We start from the raw sequence: 19,534 nt of genomic DNA, 5'->3' as shown, positions 1-19,534 counted from the left end.
CTGATGGGTTATGTACAAGACAAGACCGCCCAACGTAAACTACGTAGAACAGTTTGGTGAATTGAGGAATGTAATCATATTTTAAGATAATTAATTTGATTACTTATGTCACTGGTTTAGAACAAAATTACCATAAATTAAAATATAAAAAAAATTGTTGGATACCGTAGTCAGGGGTGACGTCACCGACAGTCTGGAGGTCGGATAACAAAATTGTTCAAAAAGGTCACTTATAATTCAGTTTTATTGTTCTCAGATACATTAAATCTATTCTACAAGCATTCTATGTAGTTGAAACAGTGACCCATTCTCACCCCCATTTGACTCGTTGTCTTTCCGACGACGGTACGATAACTTAAAATTTTAACCTTAAAACCCCAAGTGGTAATAATGCTTTTTGCAATTCCAACTGTTGCATTCGACTTAGAGTAAAATGAGTAGGGATTCAGTTTCATTCCAAATTTTCGACCACTATAGTGGAGTATGATTATTAAATAATACTATTCTGAAATAAAAATAACTCACTAGCGTTACATGGTTATGATATCCCAAGCAGCACACGTTGAGCCAATCTTGTTGCAGTAACCATATTGTGAGAGAATTCGGGCATATATAAGTTACTGTGATCGATGTGCAATATGTTTGTTGCTGGGGGTGAATACTGGTGAGTGCGTGTACCACGATTTAGCGATTTTACGACAGAATTTTGAAAATAAAAGAAACAGAATTTTACGCAAAATACTATGAACGTCTTTACAATTTTGAGGTAACGGAAAATTTGAAACTGTTTCTATGTGACAACTATTTGGTTTTCGACCTTTGTTATTAACTGTATATCCAAGATAATCTATTTCACTGAACAAAAATTTACATTTGTCTAAATTAACCTCCAATAGATTTTGACTTAATATTTCAAATACTTCCTTCAAAATCTCAAAATGTTCCTCTATTGTTTCTGTAGCTAAAAGTATATCATCTAAATAAACGCATAATTTACCTTTCTTAATTAGCTTATCAAAAATTTTATTTATAAAACGTTGAAATACAGCAGGTGCATTGCATAATCCAAAAGGCACACGAAGATATTCGTATTGACCACTAGGTGTTACAAAAGAAGTGTATTGAGTACTCTCTGGATGTATTTTAATCTGATGGAAACCAGATTTTAAATCAAGTATTGAGAAATAAGATTTATTTTTCAGATTATCAAATAAATCTTCAATAACTGGCAGTGGAAAATTGTCACGCACAGTATCTTTATTTAATTTCCTGTAATCAACACAAAGTCTAAAATCATCATTCTTTTTAGGAATTAGCACTATTGGACTAGCAAAAGGTGAATTACTTTCTTTGATTATGCCTTCATCTAAAAGCTCTTTGATTTTTGCATCAACTTTGCGTTTTTGATCGAAAGACAACCTTCGAGGTTTGTAATGAAACGGATCCCCTTTTTTCAATTTAATTTCCATTTCATAATCAGTTTTTGCTTTAGTGGGTTTTGAATAATCAAGATACATAGATTTAAAAATTTCAGAAAAAGTTGCCAAATGATTATTTGATATATTACCTATTTTTACATTATCAAGTAAATTAGAATTGACATTGAACAAATTAGTATTAAATAAATTTGATTTTGGAACTTCAGATTTCAAATTGTGTGAATCGACCGAAAACATTTTAATATTATTTTGTATTATCGTCCGTATACCAGGTTGCATGATGATGTCTCGACCAATAATAGCATCAACGAGGTGTAGTACATGATCAGGAACAACATAAAAATCAATACTGAAAGTGATATTTTGTATCAAAATTTTGTTAGAGAATAATCCTAAAAGTTTAAGCCGTTTCCCACCGATACCACGAAAGTTTTTTTGTTCATCAATCCTTTTAATATCTTTTCCATTGATCAAACCGCGGCGTATCAGTGAGACTGGGCTACCTGTGTCAAAAAGGGCCTTCAAATTGGTAATACTATCAATGAATTTAAACTGTACTAAGCCGTCGCATGTTACCTGTCCGTCATTTAGGTTTCCATGATGGTCGTCCAAGTTGTTTATAGTCCTGTCGGTTCGTAATTGTCTTGGTGTTTCAAATTTATTTCTTGGATTTTCGAATTTCTTCTGGTTGACATTAGCTCCTCGGTAACTCCGCAATGTGCAGCTAAATGTCCTGGTTGATTGCACGAAAACAAAGCTTCACCCTTCTGCTAGACGGTGCCGAATCGAAACGTATCATCCGGAACGCTTGAAGCACATCGTTGACGGAAGCAAAATTCTGAATTCTGGCTTGATTCCGCAGTACTTGATCCTCTATTCCTTCCACAAGATATTCGACGAGTTCTTTTTCTGGTAGGTTCAATCTCTGCGCCAAAAGTCGTTTTGTTTGATAATAATCTTCAAACGATTCTCGTCCAGACCAAGTTCGCTTTGCCAGTTGTGTTCTTAATTGGTAAACGTTAATCTGTACTGCAAACATGGCTTGTAATCCTGCAGCGAGTTCATTGTAGCTTTTCATTATAAAATCGGCATTGGAGTGTAACCAGCTCTGGGCTTTTCCCTTCAACTGCTTGATTAAAACCATCTTCATGACTTGTTCGTCGACATTGAGCGCTTGTTTCGTATTTGATAGAGTTTTCAAAAAATGGTTAACGTCTTCTTGATAATGACCGGTAAACGTTGGCAATATGGAGCAAAGTTCATCTTGACGCACACTGTTATTCGGAAAAGTATTCAATTGCAACGGCTGCCAAGAAGAATTGATTGCATTTCCGGCTTGATTAATATGAGGTCGTTGATTTGATAAAACAGGAGCCTCTGTTGATGGATGCATTGATCTACTTGAACCTTCTGAAGATGGAAAATATGTTACAGTTTGTGGTTCTTTTCTCCTTTCCTGCCTTCCAGTTTGGACGAAATTTTCATCCTCTATAATGGATTCCACATATCTGGATCCTGAAGCATCTTCCAGTTGGACGAGATTACCATCCCCAAGAATGGATTCCGCTGACCTGATTTCGCTTCGCTCCAATTCTTCAGAAGTTTTTTGACTACGTAGTAGCATTTTGATAGTAATCCCACTTCTGATGTTGTAGCAATGAAAGACGTGTACTCGTTTCAAAGCTTTATTGAAGAATGTCCAAGTTCTGTCGTTTGTCAAAGTCATGGCTTGCTAGTTTTATTCACCATAGCTTACTACAAAATTTTGTCTCTGAGGGGGGGGGGGGGGTTTCATGTCCAAAACCACCCCCATGGCTACGCCACTGACCAGAACTTATTTCAGGATTAAATTATGTATAGGAACCAATTCTCACTGTCCTTATACTTATGTAAGATATAATATCTCTGGGGTTTTCAGACACACTCGTCCCCATGTCAGCTTTTTAATACATATTTTTTTCTATGGAGCGTAAGCCCCCTCCCCCAAAAGCTTACGTTATTAGTGTACGGCCCTTTACTACAATACGCTTTGAAAAGATTTAATGCATCTAATTTGAAACAGGTTGTTATCCAGACCCAACTAAACTTTTGCTAAGCGCAAAGTAATCTGATGATACTTTAGCACTGGGACAAATATGCTTGGAATTATCAATTCTCGCTTAACTTTTCAAAAGGTCCTAAGTAACATTTTTTTCATGAATTAATTTGAATAGCGCAATCAATAGAAAAACATGAAAGCTTTTGATTGCAGTATTCAAATTAAATCATGGAAAAAATGTTACTTAGGTCCTTTTGAAAAGTTAAGCGAGAATTCTGCCTTCAATTTCGCAGCATAAATGTCCCACTGAATAAATTCCACTAAAAAACAGTGTTTATCTTTTGAAACATACTAAGCCATTAGAAATACACTATTTTCATCGATATACGTTTATTAATCAAAATTTCATGGGGCAATTTAGCTACAAACTAAAAAATATGTTTCCAACTTCAATCGCATTTTTCTCAGTTGCATATTTTTTGACATGGGACAGATATGCTTGACACGGCAGCAGCTGTGTGTGAAAAATCACAAGCCGAATGACGCTTTTCTGCCCGGTCGAATGGTGATTCTTGTCGACGAACAGCAACATCCAGTGAAATTCCCACTAGCTCGCATCGTAAGTATCCATCCTGGCCACGATCAGCTGACGCGAGTGGTGACCTTGAAGACTTCCCGTGGTATCATCAAGCGGCCAATTACAAAAATTTGTCTGCTTCCTTCCTACAACGATGGCGACGACGAAACCGTTCCGGGAGACAACAGCGAACGAAATAATCCTGATGCCGAACGAGATGACAGCGACACCAACAACGGAAAGCAGTAGAAGAAACGTCAAGAAGAAAGGGAAATTAGTTGACAGCTTGTTTTGCATATAGGGCACTGCACGGACTACTTTGTCTCTTTCTCGCTGCAAAGAAGTTAGAAAACAACAAGGCCAGTAAACGTCAAAATTTATTAGGGACGAAAGAGAAAGAGATGTTTTCGTGCAGTGCCCTATGGGGCATCGTTTGATATATTTACTCATATTGCTCACCAACACACGAACCTACTTCTACTCTGCTGTTAAAATAAAATAAAGTCAGTTGATAATCGTTGCCCAAATAAAACAGTCGCTTTAAGATTAACAATATGGTAGTGCCAATAAAGTAGACTTGTTCTTTGCTCGCCGTATTTAATTGGGTGTAACTCGGTGTCCGGAAGTGCTAGTGAGCCAGGGTCATTCCAGTAGGGTCCTCTGAGGCCACATCCTGCCACTCCCGAGCCGTTGGTGCAACACATAGTTATCGATCAACTCAGTGTACCTTCTAAACTAGGATCTTCTAAATCCCTTGGCCGATTTCAACCAAATTTGAAACACACATTCTTTATCTTTAGGAGATGACGATAGGAGACTTAGGGATGCTTTTTGAAAAAGAGAGAGGGTGTGGGGGGGAGGGGTATTGCTTAGTTATTGATCAACTCAGTGTACCTTTTGAACCTCTTGGCCGATTTCAACCAAATTTGGAACACACATTCTTTATCTTAAGGAGACGATGATAGGGGGTTAAAGATGTTGTTAAATAGATAGCTAGGTTTATATTAAATATATTAAATCAAATTCATGCTACCGAAATCCTATTTTTAGTGAACTATCTTTTCTGATTTACTGCTGTGTGAATATGCTAACTGACCACGGTCAGTCTAAAACAAAAGCTCTCTCTGAATCTATAAAAACACACAGAGAGAAGCATCAGAACCAACAATCGGTGTACTTTAGCGCAGATTAGACAAACAGTTGTTATCCACCCGGTCACCGATCTGGACCTTGTCGTCGCTATCGGTCGAATACATTTGTTCGGTTTTTTGTTAATCTACATTTTGTTTTATTCGGTGGAAGAAAGTGCCTTCTTCTCGTTTTGCCCGCAATATTGTCGTCTCGGCGGAGTCGCGATTATCCGCGAGTGTCCGTTTCTGTGATACAAGTGTCGTCTCGAACATGGTCCTTCGAGCTGCGGATGAGGCTGGACCTAGTGCTAGTGCAGAAGTGACGCCAAGCGTAGGCCATTTTGCGCCTGGACATTGACCAGTGATCCGAACAATACAAACGTTCGACAATAGTGGGCAAAGAGAAGCCAAGCGAGCTTCCCGCCGAAATTGTGTGCCACAAACGGCAATTGATTAGCCATCGAATATCGCGCTGGTGAAAATCAACCGCGAGTTACTGTGAGACTATATTATTCGCTCCAACGTACTTTCGTGAACAAACTCCGAACCATTGGAATTAATTGTGTGAATTGATACGAGCCATATTATCGTGATTAATTACGATCGCGTTGGTGACGTAAGAAACGGATAGATCTCGTGTCCGAGAAGAAGTGCAGTGAAAAGGGAAAATTGCCGAAGAAAGCAAGTGGAGTTGCCGTTCTGAAACCGTCGCTGGTGGTGAAGCTGGTTTTTTGTCTACAGAAGCTGGTTTCCTGATTAGGCGAAAAGAGAGCTCCGAATTGTTCCGGCGGCATTTCGTAGAACAAAATCATCGCACTCAAATACCAGGTGGGTTCGTTCTGTTGTATTGGTGGATTTTCCTGTGGTTTGGGGTGTCGATCGCGGTTGTGAATCATGGCATTGTCTGAGGAAACAATTAAGGTCAAGCGGACGGAGCATGAAATCCGGAGAAATTATTACCTTATTACCCGGTCACCGATCTGGACCTTGTCGTCGCTATCGGTCGAATACATTTGTTCGGTTTTTTGTTAATCTACATTTTGTTTTATTCGGTGGAAGAAAGTGCCTTCTTCTCGTTTTGCCCGCAATATTGTCGTCTCGGCGGAGTCGCGATTATCCGCGAGTGTCCGTTTCTGTGATACAAGTGTCGTCTCGAACATGGTCCTTCGAGCTGCGGATGAGGCTGGACCTAGTGCTAGTGCAGAAGTGACGCCAAGCGTAGGCCATTTTGCGCCTGGACATTGACCAGTGATCCGAACAATACAAACGTTCGACAATAGTGGGCAAAAAGAGAAGCCAAGCGAGCTTCCCGCCGAAATTGTGTGCCACAAACGGCAATTGATTAGCCATCGAATATCGCGCTGGTGAAAATCAACCGCGAGTTACTGTGAGACTATATTATTCGCTCCAACGTACTTTCGTGAACAAACTCCGAACCATTGGAATTAATTGTGTGAATTGATACGAGCCATATTATCGTGATTAATTACGATCGCGTTGGTGACGTAAGAAACGGATAGATCTCGTGTCCGAGAAGAAGTGCAGTGAAAAGGAAAATTGCCGAAGAAAGCAGGTGCAGTTGCCGTTCTGAAACCGTCGCTGGTGGTGAAGCTGGCGTTTTGTTTACAGAAGCTGGTTTCCTGATTAGGCGAAAAGAGAGCTCGAATTGTTCCGGCGGCATTTCGTAGAACAAAATCATCGCACTCAAATACCAGGTGGGTTCGTTCTGTTGTATTGGTGGATTTTCCTGTGGTTTGGGGTGTCGATCGCGGTTGTGAATCATGGCATTGTCTGAGGAAACAATTAAGGTCAAGCGGACGGAGCATGAAATCCGGAGAAATTATTTAATCTCGTCTGTGGCTGCGATCGAAACTTTTCTCGAAACGTATGACGCCGAGGAACAAGCGGATCAGGTGCCGGTCAGGTTGGAGAAATTGGAAGTCTTCTACAACCAATACGTCGAGGTGATAATTCAACTGCAACTATTCCCTTCTTCTACGCCTGAGGTAGAATACGAGACTCAGCTTTTGAATCCTCAGCTCAGGTTTGAATCCCAGTACTATGAGATCGAAGCAAAGTTATCCCGTTTGTTGGAACACAAGCCGATGGTTATTGCATCGTCTTTGCGATTGCATGTTCTTTCCCCTAAGCATTGAGTACACTGAACTGAAGTTGCCGGAATTTTCGAGAAATCCTTTTAGATGGCGTTCATTTCACGATTTATATAATGCTGCAGTACATTCGTCAATGGAACTGAGTGCGGCCATGTCAATACCTGAATAGCTTATTGCGTGGTGAAGCAGCGGGGCTGATTTCTGAAATTCCCATTAGTGATGCAAATTATCCAGAAGCATGGCAGCGACTGGTGAATCGTTTCGACAATAAGCGGGTGCTTATTAAATGCCATCTCGCGGAGCTGTTCGAAACGCCTACAATGAAGCAAGAATCATCGGAGGGACTTCTAAACCTGGTTAATCGTTTTGATCGGAACATTGCTATCTTGAAAAAGCTTGAGAACGAAAAACTGGAGTACGATTTTAGTCTATCAACTCAGCCTCCGTTTAGACCAAAACACACTTCGTGAATGGGAAAATTATATCGCTCGAAACGCTTTCGACAAAAAGGTTTCTCGAGACAACAAAATGCCCAAATATGATGACATGGTCACCTTCTTGCAAGGCCATGCTCGAGTCCTTCAAGCCATTGCTCCGAATCCTATTCGTGGTCGGGAAACTAAGATGAAGTTTTCTCCCAAAGTTTCAACTTTGCATGTTGTCGAACCCTCGTCGTTCGTAGAATCGTCCACGAACCGAAAATGTCTACAATGCAGCGGTGACCATTTTTTGTATCAGTGCTTCAAATTTCGGAAACTTTCTCCCAAACAGCGTTTCGAATTTGTAAAGCAACACCATCTCTGCTTGAACTGTATGAAGACTGCAGCACACGGCTGCAAGGATTGCACATCTGAAGGATGTCGAAAGTGTAGAAAGCGACACCACACTCTTATTCATCTACCTCCAGTAGAGTCCAGTGCAACATCGTTCTCGTCGTCAAATACTAACAGCAACCAGCAGCTAAAGCATCCTTCCTCCTGCCCACCTGACTGCACCTCGCTTCCCAGTTCCAGTGGAACAAGCACAAACTCCACTCTCGTCTCCGTTATTCAATCCGACTTCGCACCCCCACCAGTTTCAACTCATCCACAATCGAACCCACCTACTGCGCTGGTGGCACATTCGGCGAAGCTCCCCAACGAGACTGTTCTGCTGTGTACCGCCTTGGTCTTTTTTGAGGATTTCAACGGAGCTTGCGTCGTTGCTAGGGTTCTCTTGGACAGTTGTTCGCAGTTCAATCTTATGACAGAGGCATTATTCCAACGTCTCAAGTTACCGGCTGTATCGGAGTACACTAGTCTTGGAGGTGTAGGGCAAACTACAACAACAGTTACAAGATCGGTTGAGACAACAGTCTCGTCAAGAATTTCCGCATTCGGAAAACGGATGAAGTTTCATGTGTTGAAGACCATATCAAGCGACCAACCAGGACAACCAATTTCAACGGTGGATTGGGAAATTCCTAGCTGGATCACCTTGGCCGATCCAACATTCAGTATTCCAGGACCGGTAGATGCGCTCCTGGGCGCTGGAACCTTCTTTGAGCTTCTGCGATATGGCAGAATATCTCTCGGTGAAAACTTACCTCTCCTTCAAAGCACTGTTCTCGGCTGGATTGTCTCTGGTGAGTGCTCGAAAAGAACTTCACCACCAAGTCAAAACTGTTTGCTGACACAAACCCAAAAACTAGAACAGTTAGTGGCACGTTTTTGGGACTTGGAACAATGTTCATTGTCTACATGCTGGTCGCCAACGGAGAAGGAGTGCGAGCGACACTTTGTTTCCAGCTTTTCTCGCACTGAAAATGGCCGCTATGAAGTACGCCTTCCTATCAAGCAAGAGTTGCTTCCTCGTCTTGGAAATAACAAACACAACGCCCGCCGCCGTTTTCTTGCTCTTGAACGCAAACTAGACGCCAATCCACCGCTGCGAATTCAATACGAAGCCTTTAGTGATGAACTTATTGTTACATAAAAAATCACTTTAATAAAGACTTAAAAAAAAAAATACGAAGCCTTCATTAATGAATACCAACGATTGGGGCATATGCGAGAAATCTCAGCCGCAGAGCTAGCAGCAGAAGACGACAGTGTTCCACAATTTTTCCTCCCACATCACGCCATTCTACGCCCTGATAGCACGACCACGAAGCTCCGCATTGTCTTCGACGCATCCTGCAAGAGTGGTTCTGGCTTATCGTTAAACGACATTCTAATGACAGGTCCGACTATTCAGAATACTCTGAACGACATCGTTCTTCGCTTTCGGATGCCAGCCTTTGTTCTCATGGGTGATCTCTGCAAAATGTACCGTCAAATTCTTCATCATCCTCTCGATCAACGGCTGCTGCGAATCTACTGGCGGCAAAACACTTCGGAAACGCTGAAAATTTTCCAGCTCCTCACCGTAACCTACGGTACAAGCTCTGCTCCATTCCTCGCTACACGAGTGCTGCAGCAGCTCGCGGAGGATGAACAGGAACGATACCCACTAGCGGCGACAGTAATTCGCAAAGATATGTACATGGATGATCTGCTTACCGGATGCAATGATGTAGGGAAACTCAAGCAACTCTGCTCCCAGCTTCTCGGAATTTTTGAGAGTGCTGGGATGCAACTCCGAAAGATATCCTCGAATCACCAAGAAATTCTTAACGAAATTCCCGAAGAGTGTCGAGAGACCAAATCGCTCATTGAGTTTGATTCCGATGCTCCTGTGAAGGCCCTTGGTCTTCTGTGGGAGCCAGCAACTGATTCGCTTCTCTACAAAATGCCAAAGTTCGCAAAGTGTGAGCAGTATACGAAAAGGATCATACTGTCACAAACATCCAGTTGCTTTGATCCACTAGGGCTTCTTGGTTCAGCTGTCGTGAAGGCTAAAATCTTGCTACAGACACTGGAAGCTCGACTACGACTGGGATCACCTGCTGTCGAAAGCATTCGCCAATGAATGGGAAGACTACCAACTTCGCTTCAACCGTTTGAAAACTTTTCGCTTCCCTAGACACGTGCAGTCTCTGCGGCGTCCGGCCATGGTACAAATTCATGGGTTTAGCGATGCGTCGGAGCACGCATATGGAGCGTGTTTGTACCTTCGATCTATCGCTCCTGACGGGTTTGTCACTATTCGTCTCCTAGCAGCTAAGTCGCGAGTAGCTCCGTTGAACAACAAATCTATTGCACGCTTGGAGCTCTGCGCAGCATTGCTCCTAGCTCGATTGCTCCTGTCCGTCTGTACCAGTATCAACGTCACGGAAAATATTCACTTGTGGACCGATTCAACGATTGTACTTCATTGGTTGTCTGCAAATCCGTCCACGTGGCAAACCTTTGTGGCCAACCGGGTCGCAGAGATCCAAGAACTTACAACCAACTGCACTTGGAACCACGTTCCAGGAGACCAAAACCCGCGGATATGATCTCACGTGGCGTGAATGTTGACCAGCTACTAGACGAGTCGTTATGGTGGAATGGACCGGCATGGCTCGGAACATGCAGTGCGGCATGGCCGCAACCTCCTGAAGAATTCGGTCGTTGGAAGGAGAAAGATTTGGAAACAAGAAAAGGCATAGCACTTCCGATAACGCATTCTGATGTTGTCAACCTTATCACTCGATTCTCATCGTTCACAATTTTTCTGCGAATCGGTACTCTGTGCAGACGTTTCGCTAACAATTGTCGTAGGATGGCAAACAACCGTCGGCATGGTCCGATATCTGTTGAAGAGCTCAATACAACACTGTATGGAATACTGCGATTAGTACAAGCCGAATACTTCGGATCGGAGCTCAGTGCACTTCAAGGGGGAAGGCCAATCCCACCTCGATCTAAACTCCGATACCTCTGTCCAGCTTTTCAAGACGGTCTAATTCGCGTTGGTGGCCGGCTCGAGCACGCTGCCGTCGTCAATGATACCAGAAAACCTTTCGTACTCCCGAGAAAGCACCCCCTCACGTGGCTGATCGCCACCTCGATCCATCGTCAACAGCTACACTGTGGTCCGCAGTTGTTGCTGTCCATTATTCGCCAACAGTTCTGGCCATTAGGCGGCCGAGACCTTACACGCGAAGTAGTACACAAGTGCGTTATCTGCGTGAAGACGCGTCCTCGAAATCTCGTACAGCTAATGGGGTCGCTGCCAGCGGTTCGCGTGACTCAATCATACACCTTTGAAAATGTTGGCATCGACTTTGCTGGACCGTTCTATCTGCAGCGACCAAGTCCCCGCTCTTCACCTAAGAAAAGCTATGTGGCCGTTTTTGTATGCATGGCCACAAAGGCATCACATCTCGAGCTTGTCTGCGAGCTCACGACAGCAGCATTCATTGCAAGCCTTCGACGCTTCATAGCGAGGCGCGGTCGTCCACAACACATCTATTGTGATAACGCCACGAATTTTGTGGGCGCCGGACGAGAAATACGCAACCTATTTCGCTCTCAGCAGCATCGTCACTCAGTGTCCAACGAGACTTCCTCCCAGTCGATACAATTCCACTTTATACCGGCCAAATCTCCCAACTTTGGTGGTCTGTGGGAGGCTTGCGTAAAGTCAATGAAGCATCATCTTCGTCGAGTCATCGGAAGCGCAAACTTGCCACGTGACGCTTTTTGTACCGTTCTCGCTCAGGTGGAAGCATGCCTGAATTCACGGCCCATCACTCCACTGTCCAGTGACCCAAACGACTTGCAAGCCCTAACGCCTGGGCATTTCCTAATCGGGCGGGCCTTGAATGACCTCCCGAATCCCAACTACACTGTTATTCCCGAAAATCGACTTCGTCTTTGGGAACGTGTTCAACGCCACACTCAACAATTCTGGAAAAGGTGGCACCAAGAGTATCTCACAACCCTTCAGCAACGATACAAGTGGTCAACTGTTAACCGCAATTTAATTGTCGGGGCTATGGTCATGATCCAGGAAGAATCCCTCCCAGTCCTTAAATGGTCTCTGGGGCGAGTGGTCGATATTCATCCGGGCGCAGATGGGATGGTGCGTGTAGCCACGGTGAAGTTGCCATCCGGAACTTTCACAAAGCGCTCCATTTCCAGGCTGTGTATCCTACCAGTCGAGATAGATCCAGCGATTCTTCAAGGTTCAAGTCAAAGTCCCAGGGCTGGTACCTCGACACATTCCACAGGGTCATCTGGCGATCCTGGTCACCTCAGTGCCTCTGCTGGTGCAGCTGGCCCAACCCATGAAGACGTTTCAAGTGAAGATGATTAAGTGTTGAAATGTAGTTCAAGGTGGCCGGTGTGTTAAATAGATAGCTAGGTTTATATTAAATATATTAAATCAAATTCATGCTACCGAAATCCTATTTTTAGTGAACTATCTTTTCTGATTTACTGCTGTGTGAATATGCTAACTGACCACGGTCAGTCTAAAACAAAAGCTCTCTCTGAATCTATAAAAACACACAGAGAGAAGCATCAGAACCAACAATCGGTGTACTTTAGCGCAGATTAGACAAACAGTTGTTATCCACCCGGTCACCGATCTGGACCTTGTCGTCGCTATCGGTCGAATACATTTGTTCGGTTTTTTGTTAATCTACGTTTTGTTTTATTCGGTGGAAGAAAGTGCCTTCTTCTCGTTTTGCCCGCAATATTGTCGTCTCGGCGGAGTCGCGATTATCCGCGAGTGTCCGTTTCTGTGATACAAGTGTCGTCTCGAACAGATGTATTTGGGTAAAAGGGGGAGGGTGGTGGGGGGAGGGGTATTGCTTAGTTATTTATTAACTCAGTGTACCTTCTGAACCCCTCGGCCGATTTCAACCAAATTTGGAACACACATTCTTTATCTTAAGGAGACGATGATAGGGGGTTTGGGATGCTTTTTGGTAAAAGGGGGAGGGGTATTGCTTAGTTATCGATCAACTCAGTATACCTCCTATAGCCTAGCCGCAACTCACGGTAGGAATTTATCACGGGGATAATTATGCTGAGACTGGGTCGCTTATGTTGTCAGTCGGTTACACTCTCACAGTCATACAAATTCATCCGAGAGGGAACAGAAAGGGAAAATCACCAGAAACTACGTTACGCTGGAAAAGGGAAACCACAGTTCTCAAATGCTGAGTGCTCAAAAGCCACACGTGTCGACCCTTCAGAAAGTGTCCAACCAGGATGAGGCCTGGAACTCCTTTCTGAGCACGGCAAACGGAAACAAATTGAAATTAGGTGTAAACTACTCAACTGTTAGGGAACACTGCATAAAAAACTTAACCACCAACTATAATCGATTTACAACTATTTATTCACCTAAACTGGCCTATTAGTGACGTCACTCTAAATTAGGTTTGTGGTACTTGCGGTTTACAAATTTTCAGGATGTTTTGTGCGCTTGTTGGTTGGTAGAAGTGGTACGGGAACTGGTGGTGTGCGGTTTTTGGTGGCAGATTTCAAGGGCGGTTGAGGGGTGACCGAATTCACGCCGGAACATGAACCGGTCTGGGATGCTCGGTTTCGTTGGCGTCAAGCAATGGCGGTTCGTAGCTGGGTTCGGATTGACTAGACCGAATTTACGCCGTAACATAAACCGGTCGGTCTCCTCGATGAACCTTGGTGGAACGTTGGGGCTGGATGGGGTTTCTGTCCGTTTTGGGGATATTCCCGATCGGAATGTGTTGACGGATTCCAATCCTTCAGCCTTTATGACGTTGTTCCGGGGGTTCTGGGGAAGATCGGCTTGCCAGGCAAGCACTCGCAAAAAACACAAAAAGGCCCGTTGGACGGACCTGCCAAAGCAGATTAGCACATAATCACACATAATTTTGCCCATCCCGCCAGTACCACACTACATCCATAAACTTCCTTAAAACTAACATATTGGCATTTACCTTTTTGTGAGGCTAATTGAGTTTGAACAATGCTTCTTCACTCTTCTTGTGGCTTATTATATTCTATTATAATAGAAACAATGAAACAATTAGAACAATATAACATACACTTTTGTTCAACAACTAACCGTACTACTTCGAACTGTGATAATAGTTTTTAAGATTTACTACTATCGTAACTTTTAAGTTTTAACCTACAATGACACCAAAAAGTTTAATAATTTACACCATTTAATTTTTAACATTTAACACTAACTTTAATTTTAGGATCACGTCGCGCACTTCTATTTCCTTTGATGGACACGGACAGAAAGAACGACATCAATTTAGGCCAAGCATATAAAACCTATGAATTTGAGAAACGGACACGAACAATTACTAATTTATGGTTTAACGGTCCTCTCTGGGTTACCTTTTTAATTTGCTTTGCGTACTTTCTTGCAAACAAGTACACGTTCAAACCGCTGCAAACAAACAATATGACAGTTGGATGACAGACATAACAGCATAAACGTGTGAGTTCTTTTGGCAAGGACAGGGTCGGACTACTAAACAGAAAAAACTCACGAAGGATTAACAGGAAAACAAGGAATATTTGCTTGTGGTGGAGCTACAAGCTGTATTTTGTGACCAACGGTTACACTCCAGAATGTTGAAATGAAGTAGTGGTAGCCCCCTGGTAATGACAATGACAGTTGGATGTTTAATTATGTGTGTGTAACTTTTTGACGAAGCATAACTTCTTATGTGTATTGTATGTTTGTTATGATTATCCAGTCCGTACTAGCTTGTGAACGAATAAAGACGTTGAGTAAAAGAGTATCCGAGGCATTGAATCGTTCCGTAATAATCACACTATTTCCCCGGCAAGAGTTGTCCGAGTTCGGTTCCGGTTATAACCGCGTCTCGGTTATAACCGCGACTGGTTGTACGAAGCACATGACAGATTATGTTGGAAGCTTTACCAACAGAAACCCCTGTAAAGAAAAGGTGTCGTTAGCAGATGGAAGAACGTTAACAGCCAAAGGAAGAGGACAAGGAAGGATTCGCGGTTGTGGACTGGACGGTGGAAACGTTGACATAAAACTAAAGGACGTATTATATGTACCTGGATTGTCTGGCAATGTTTTGTCTGTCAGTCAGATCACTGAGGAGGGCTATGTGGTACTGTTTGGTTCGAAGGATTGTCGAATATTGGATGGCAGCAAAGTTGTAGCTCTTGGTTAGAAGATTGGTGGACTATACTACTTGAAGCAGTAAATAAAAAAATAGCTCGAAGACAGGAGGAGCAGAGTATTGATAACAGCTATGTGACACAAGAAAGAGGGCTACACTAAGGAGGAGTGTTGAAATGAAGTAGTGGTAGCCCCTGGTAATGACAATGACAGTTGGATGTTTAAGTATGTGTGTAACTTTTTGACGAAGCATAACTTCTTATGTGTATTGTATGTTTGTTATGATTATCCAGTCCGTACTAGCTTGTGAACGAATAAAGACGTTGAGTAAAAAGAGTATCCGAGGCATTGAATCGTTCCGTAATAATCACACTATTTCCCCGGCAAGAGTTGTCCGAGTTCGGTTCCGGTTATAACCGCGTCTCGTACACTGAGTAATCCATCAAGTTATGGGCTCAGAAATCCAGTAGAAAGTATAATGAAAGTGTCTGGAGACATTCTGCGTTTCGTGAACGTGTCGAAAGATTATACTTGTTCTCCGTCGGAAGGTGAAAGTGTAGCTTTGTTGTAGAAGAGATAATTGCCGGGAAAAGTGCCGTTGGTGATGATTTCGCCAATAATAAAAAAAAAAAAAGGAACGATAAATAGCAAACGAGTAATCAGTTTTGATCGAGGAGGTGGTCGTCATTTGCTATGTTTGATGCGTAAGAACTTGCCCGTGTTTTGTTTGTTTACCTCGTTTTTTTGTTTGCCGGATACTAAGCCAAGCTGGTGGCCTGTGTTGAACTTAGTTTAAAATTAAAAAAACACACTAATAAAGTTTAAAAAAACCAAAAACGCACAGTGGCTCGAAAGTGTATTTTGTTAAAATAAATCAATATATTGTTAAATACCAAGTAAAAATGGCAGAGGCTAAAATAACGTTTGATCGTTTGAATGATTGCAACTGGGCGACGTGGAGGTTTCGGATGGAACTGATGCTGATGAAAGAAGATCTTTGGTCAACGGTGAAGGAATCAAAGCCGGAAGTGATGACATCAGCTTGGACGAGAAAAGATGAGAAGGCCCGTGTGATAATTGGTTTGGCACTAGAAGATGGTCAGCTGAGTCATATTATGTCGGCAGCTACTGCGAAAGAGATGTGGGACATGCTTAAAGGATACCATGAGAGAGGATCTTTGTCCAATAAGATTCATGTCCTGCGAAAACTGTGTTCGATGCGCCTGGATGAAGGAGGGAGGATGTCTAGTCATCTCGTGGAAGCTTCGGAATTGGTTCATCGTTTGGCCAGGATGGGTGAAGCACTTAAAGAACATTTGGTTGTCGCGATTTTGTTGTCCAGCTTACCAGAATCCTACAATCCACTTGTTACTGCATTGGAAGGTCCTTGGAAGAGGATTTGAAGTTGGACTATGTAAAGGGTAAGCTTCTGGACGAGTGGCGAAGAAGGAATGAAAACAGGATGAGTGAGAATACGAAAGAGAAAGCAATGAGATCAACAGCGGAAGGAAATCGAGAAAGAGTTCGAGTATGCTATCGCTGTGGCAAAGAAGGCCATATCCAGTGGTACTGTCCTGATCTATTTGATGAACGGCAAACTAGGCGTCAAGCAAGGTCAGCGGTGCATAATCCAGCTTCGGGAAGTGGTGGAAATGGCCGAAGTGTGTGTTTCACAATGCAGACAGGGAATGTGTCAAATGGAGGAGATTGGATCATTGATACTGGTTGTACGAAGCACATGACAGATTATGTTGGAAGCTTTACCAACAGAAACCCCTGTAAAGAAAAGGTGTCGTTAGCAGATGGAAGAACGTTAACAGCCAAAGGAAGAGGACAAGGAAGGATTCGCGGTTGTGGACTGGACGGTGGAAACGTTGACATAAAACTAAATGACGTATTATATGTACCTGGATTGTCTGGCAATGTTTTGTCTGTCAGTCAGATCACTGAGGAGGGCTATGTGGTACTGTTTGGTTCGAAGGATTGTCGAATATTGGATGGCAGCAAAGTTGTAGCTCTTGGTTAGAAGATTGGTGGACTATACTACTTGAAGCAGTAAATAAAAAAATAGCTCGAAGACAGGAGGAGCAGAGTATTGATAACAGCTATGTGACACAAGAAAGAGGGCTACACTAAGGAGGAGTGTTGAAATGAAGTAGTGGTAGCCCCCTGGTAATGACAATGACAGTTGGATGTTTAAGTATGTGTGTGTAACTTTTTGACGAAGCATAACTTCTTATGTGTATTGTATGTTTGTTATGATTATCCAGTCCGTACTAGCTTGTGAACGAATAAAGACGTTGAGTAAAAGAGTATCCGAGGCATTGAATCGTTCCGTAATAATCACACTATTTCCCCGGCAAGAGTTGTCCGAGTTCGGTTCCGGTTATAACCGCGTCTCGTACACTGAGTAATCCATCAAGTTATGGGCTCAGAAATCCAGTAGAAAGTATAATGAAAGTGTCTGGAGACATTCTGCGTTTCGTGAACGTGTCGAAAGATTATACTTGTTCTCCGTCGGAAGGTGAAAGTGTAGCTTTGTTGTAGAAGAGAGATAATTGCCGGGAAAAGTGCCGTTGGTGATGATTTCGCCAATAATAAAAAAAAAGGAACGATAAATAGCAAACGAGTAATCAGTTTTGATCGAGGAGGAGTGGTCGTCATTTGCTATGTTTGATGCGTAAGAACTTGCCCGTGTTTTTGTTTGTTTACCTCGTTTGTTGTTTGCCGGATACTAAGCCAAGCTGGTGGCCTGTGTTGAACTTAGTTTAAAATTAAAAAAAAACACACTAATAAAGTTTAAAAAAAAAAAAACCAAAAACGCACAGTGGCTCGAAAGTGTATTTTTGTTAAAATAAATCAATATATTGTTAAATACCAAGTAAAAATGGCAGAGGCTAAAATAACGTTTGATCGTTTGAATGATTGCAACTGGGCGACGTGGAGGTTTCGGATGGAACTGATGCTGATGAAAGAAGATCTTTGGTCAACGGTGAAGGAATCAAAGCCGGAAGTGATGACATCAGCTTGGACGAGAAAAGATGAGAAGGCCCGTGTGATAATTGGTTTGGCACTAGAAGATGGTCAGCTGAGTCATATTATGTCGGCAGCTACTGCGAAAGAGATGTGGGACTATCAGTTGTGATCGAACATCGGTCGTGAGCGCACGCTTTTTTGCTACAGCGAGCGACTTTTTTCGATTATTTTTTTCTGATAGTAAGCTGTGAATCAGCACCCCGCGGCGCGTGTGTAGGTGATTAAAGTGCATATTTTCGAGTCGAGTGCGGTCTGATCCGGCCACGGTTACCGGAGTGACAGTCTTTTTTCCTTTCCGATCCCAAAAGTGTGACGTCATTCGGCGGGTGACGCGCACTTTCGGCGGGTGGGACGCCGTATTTTCGAGTGAGTGAAAAAGTGACTTTCAGTGGCCCCCGGCTCACAAAAATTGGACAGGGCATTTCTGGCGGTGCGATAAACATTTTAAGGTCGGAACCGGTCCGATCGGTCAGCGGCAACCGGAGATCCGGGTTTGTGTGACGTCACTGAGTGACTTGCTCGGTAGTGCGAGAAACTTTTTTCCTCCATTCGGTGGAGACGCACGGTAGTTTTTCAGTTCGCGTTCGCGCCTCGTTTACAGTCGTCGCGTACTCGTTGCGAGTGTTTAAGACCAGCGTGGTCTATCCGCCCGTGCCGGTTGGCGGCGCGAGTGGAATAAGATGGAGTTGGCCACTGGCCCTCCCATCGCCTAGGGGACCCAGGGGGCCCCGAGAATGGCAACAAAAAAGTGTCAAACTGTCGTGACGGGGAGTACACCGGCAGGAGACTGCCGGATTTTATGGACCCCACCGGTACCTCCGGCCCGCTCCAAATCCTTCGCCTGTCGGGCGTTGGTAAACCGTTACCACCCAACCCATTCCTGATCCGCCGCTCGGTCGAGTCCTATCTCGGCGGGCCTATCGATGGTGCAACGAAGGAGAACCGCGGAGCGTCTTACGCTTTGAAGGTTCGTAGCACAGCTCAGTTCAATCGCCTACTGAAAATGACTGTCTTGTGCGACGAGACCCCCGTCACAGTCACCGAACACCCAACACTCAATGTGTCGAAGTGCGTCGTTTCCTGCATCGATGCGGTAGACCTGCCCGACGACTACCTTCTGTCGGAACTCCAGGACCAGGGAGTAAGGAAATCTACCGAATCAAGCGGCGAAACCCAGAAGGTAAGCT

General features: G+C 43.5%; 4 protein-coding genes across 6 annotated transcripts in view; 3 read left to right on the top strand and 1 right to left on the bottom strand.

Annotated features, from left to right (window-relative positions):
* The first annotated feature begins 9,344 nt into the window (after window positions 1-9,344).
* LOC134210531 (uncharacterized) lies at window positions 9,345-10,247 on the top strand. The gene has a single exon (XM_062686575.1). It carries the CDS (start codon window positions 9,345-9,347, stop codon window positions 10,245-10,247), a length of 903 nt encoding a protein of 300 aa, XP_062542559.1.
* An 82-nt stretch (window positions 10,248-10,329) lies between these two features.
* On the top strand, window positions 10,330-10,716 carry LOC134210530 (uncharacterized). The gene has a single exon (XM_062686574.1). The coding sequence runs from the start codon at window positions 10,330-10,332 to the stop codon at window positions 10,714-10,716; it is 387 nt and encodes a 128-aa protein (XP_062542558.1).
* Window positions 10,717-10,982: 266 nt separating this feature from the next.
* On the top strand, window positions 10,983-12,521 carry LOC134210529 (uncharacterized). Its single transcript, XM_062686573.1, has one exon. It carries the CDS (start codon window positions 10,983-10,985, stop codon window positions 12,519-12,521), a length of 1,539 nt encoding a protein of 512 aa, XP_062542557.1.
* Window positions 12,522-13,435: 914 nt separating this feature from the next.
* Window positions 13,436-19,534, bottom strand: part of LOC134218361 (uncharacterized) — a 32,316-nt gene continuing 26,217 nt past the window's right edge. Inside the window, exons 1-4 of one of the 3 annotated variants that reach the window (XR_009981321.1) lie at window positions 14,393-14,495; window positions 14,265-14,330; window positions 14,137-14,199; window positions 13,436-14,034 (exon numbers count right to left, since the gene is read on the bottom strand). Coding sequence is in view for 1 of the 3 variants with exons in the window: in XM_062697302.1 (XP_062553286.1) it covers window positions 13,623-14,034 (412 nt within the window). In the remaining 2 variants the exon portion in view is untranslated. Of the gene's footprint in view, window positions 14,035-14,136; window positions 14,200-14,264; window positions 14,496-19,534 lie in introns of those variants that run through there. The other 2 variants (XR_009981320.1, XM_062697302.1) reach the window with 2 other exon arrangements.

Source organism: Armigeres subalbatus, chromosome 2, assembly GCF_024139115.2.
Source record: "Armigeres subalbatus isolate Guangzhou_Male chromosome 2, GZ_Asu_2, whole genome shotgun sequence".
NCBI lineage: Eukaryota > Metazoa > Arthropoda > Insecta > Diptera > Culicidae > Armigeres > Armigeres subalbatus.
The sequence above is the reverse complement of the archived record's forward strand: the minus strand, read 5'-3'. Positions and strand labels throughout refer to the sequence as shown.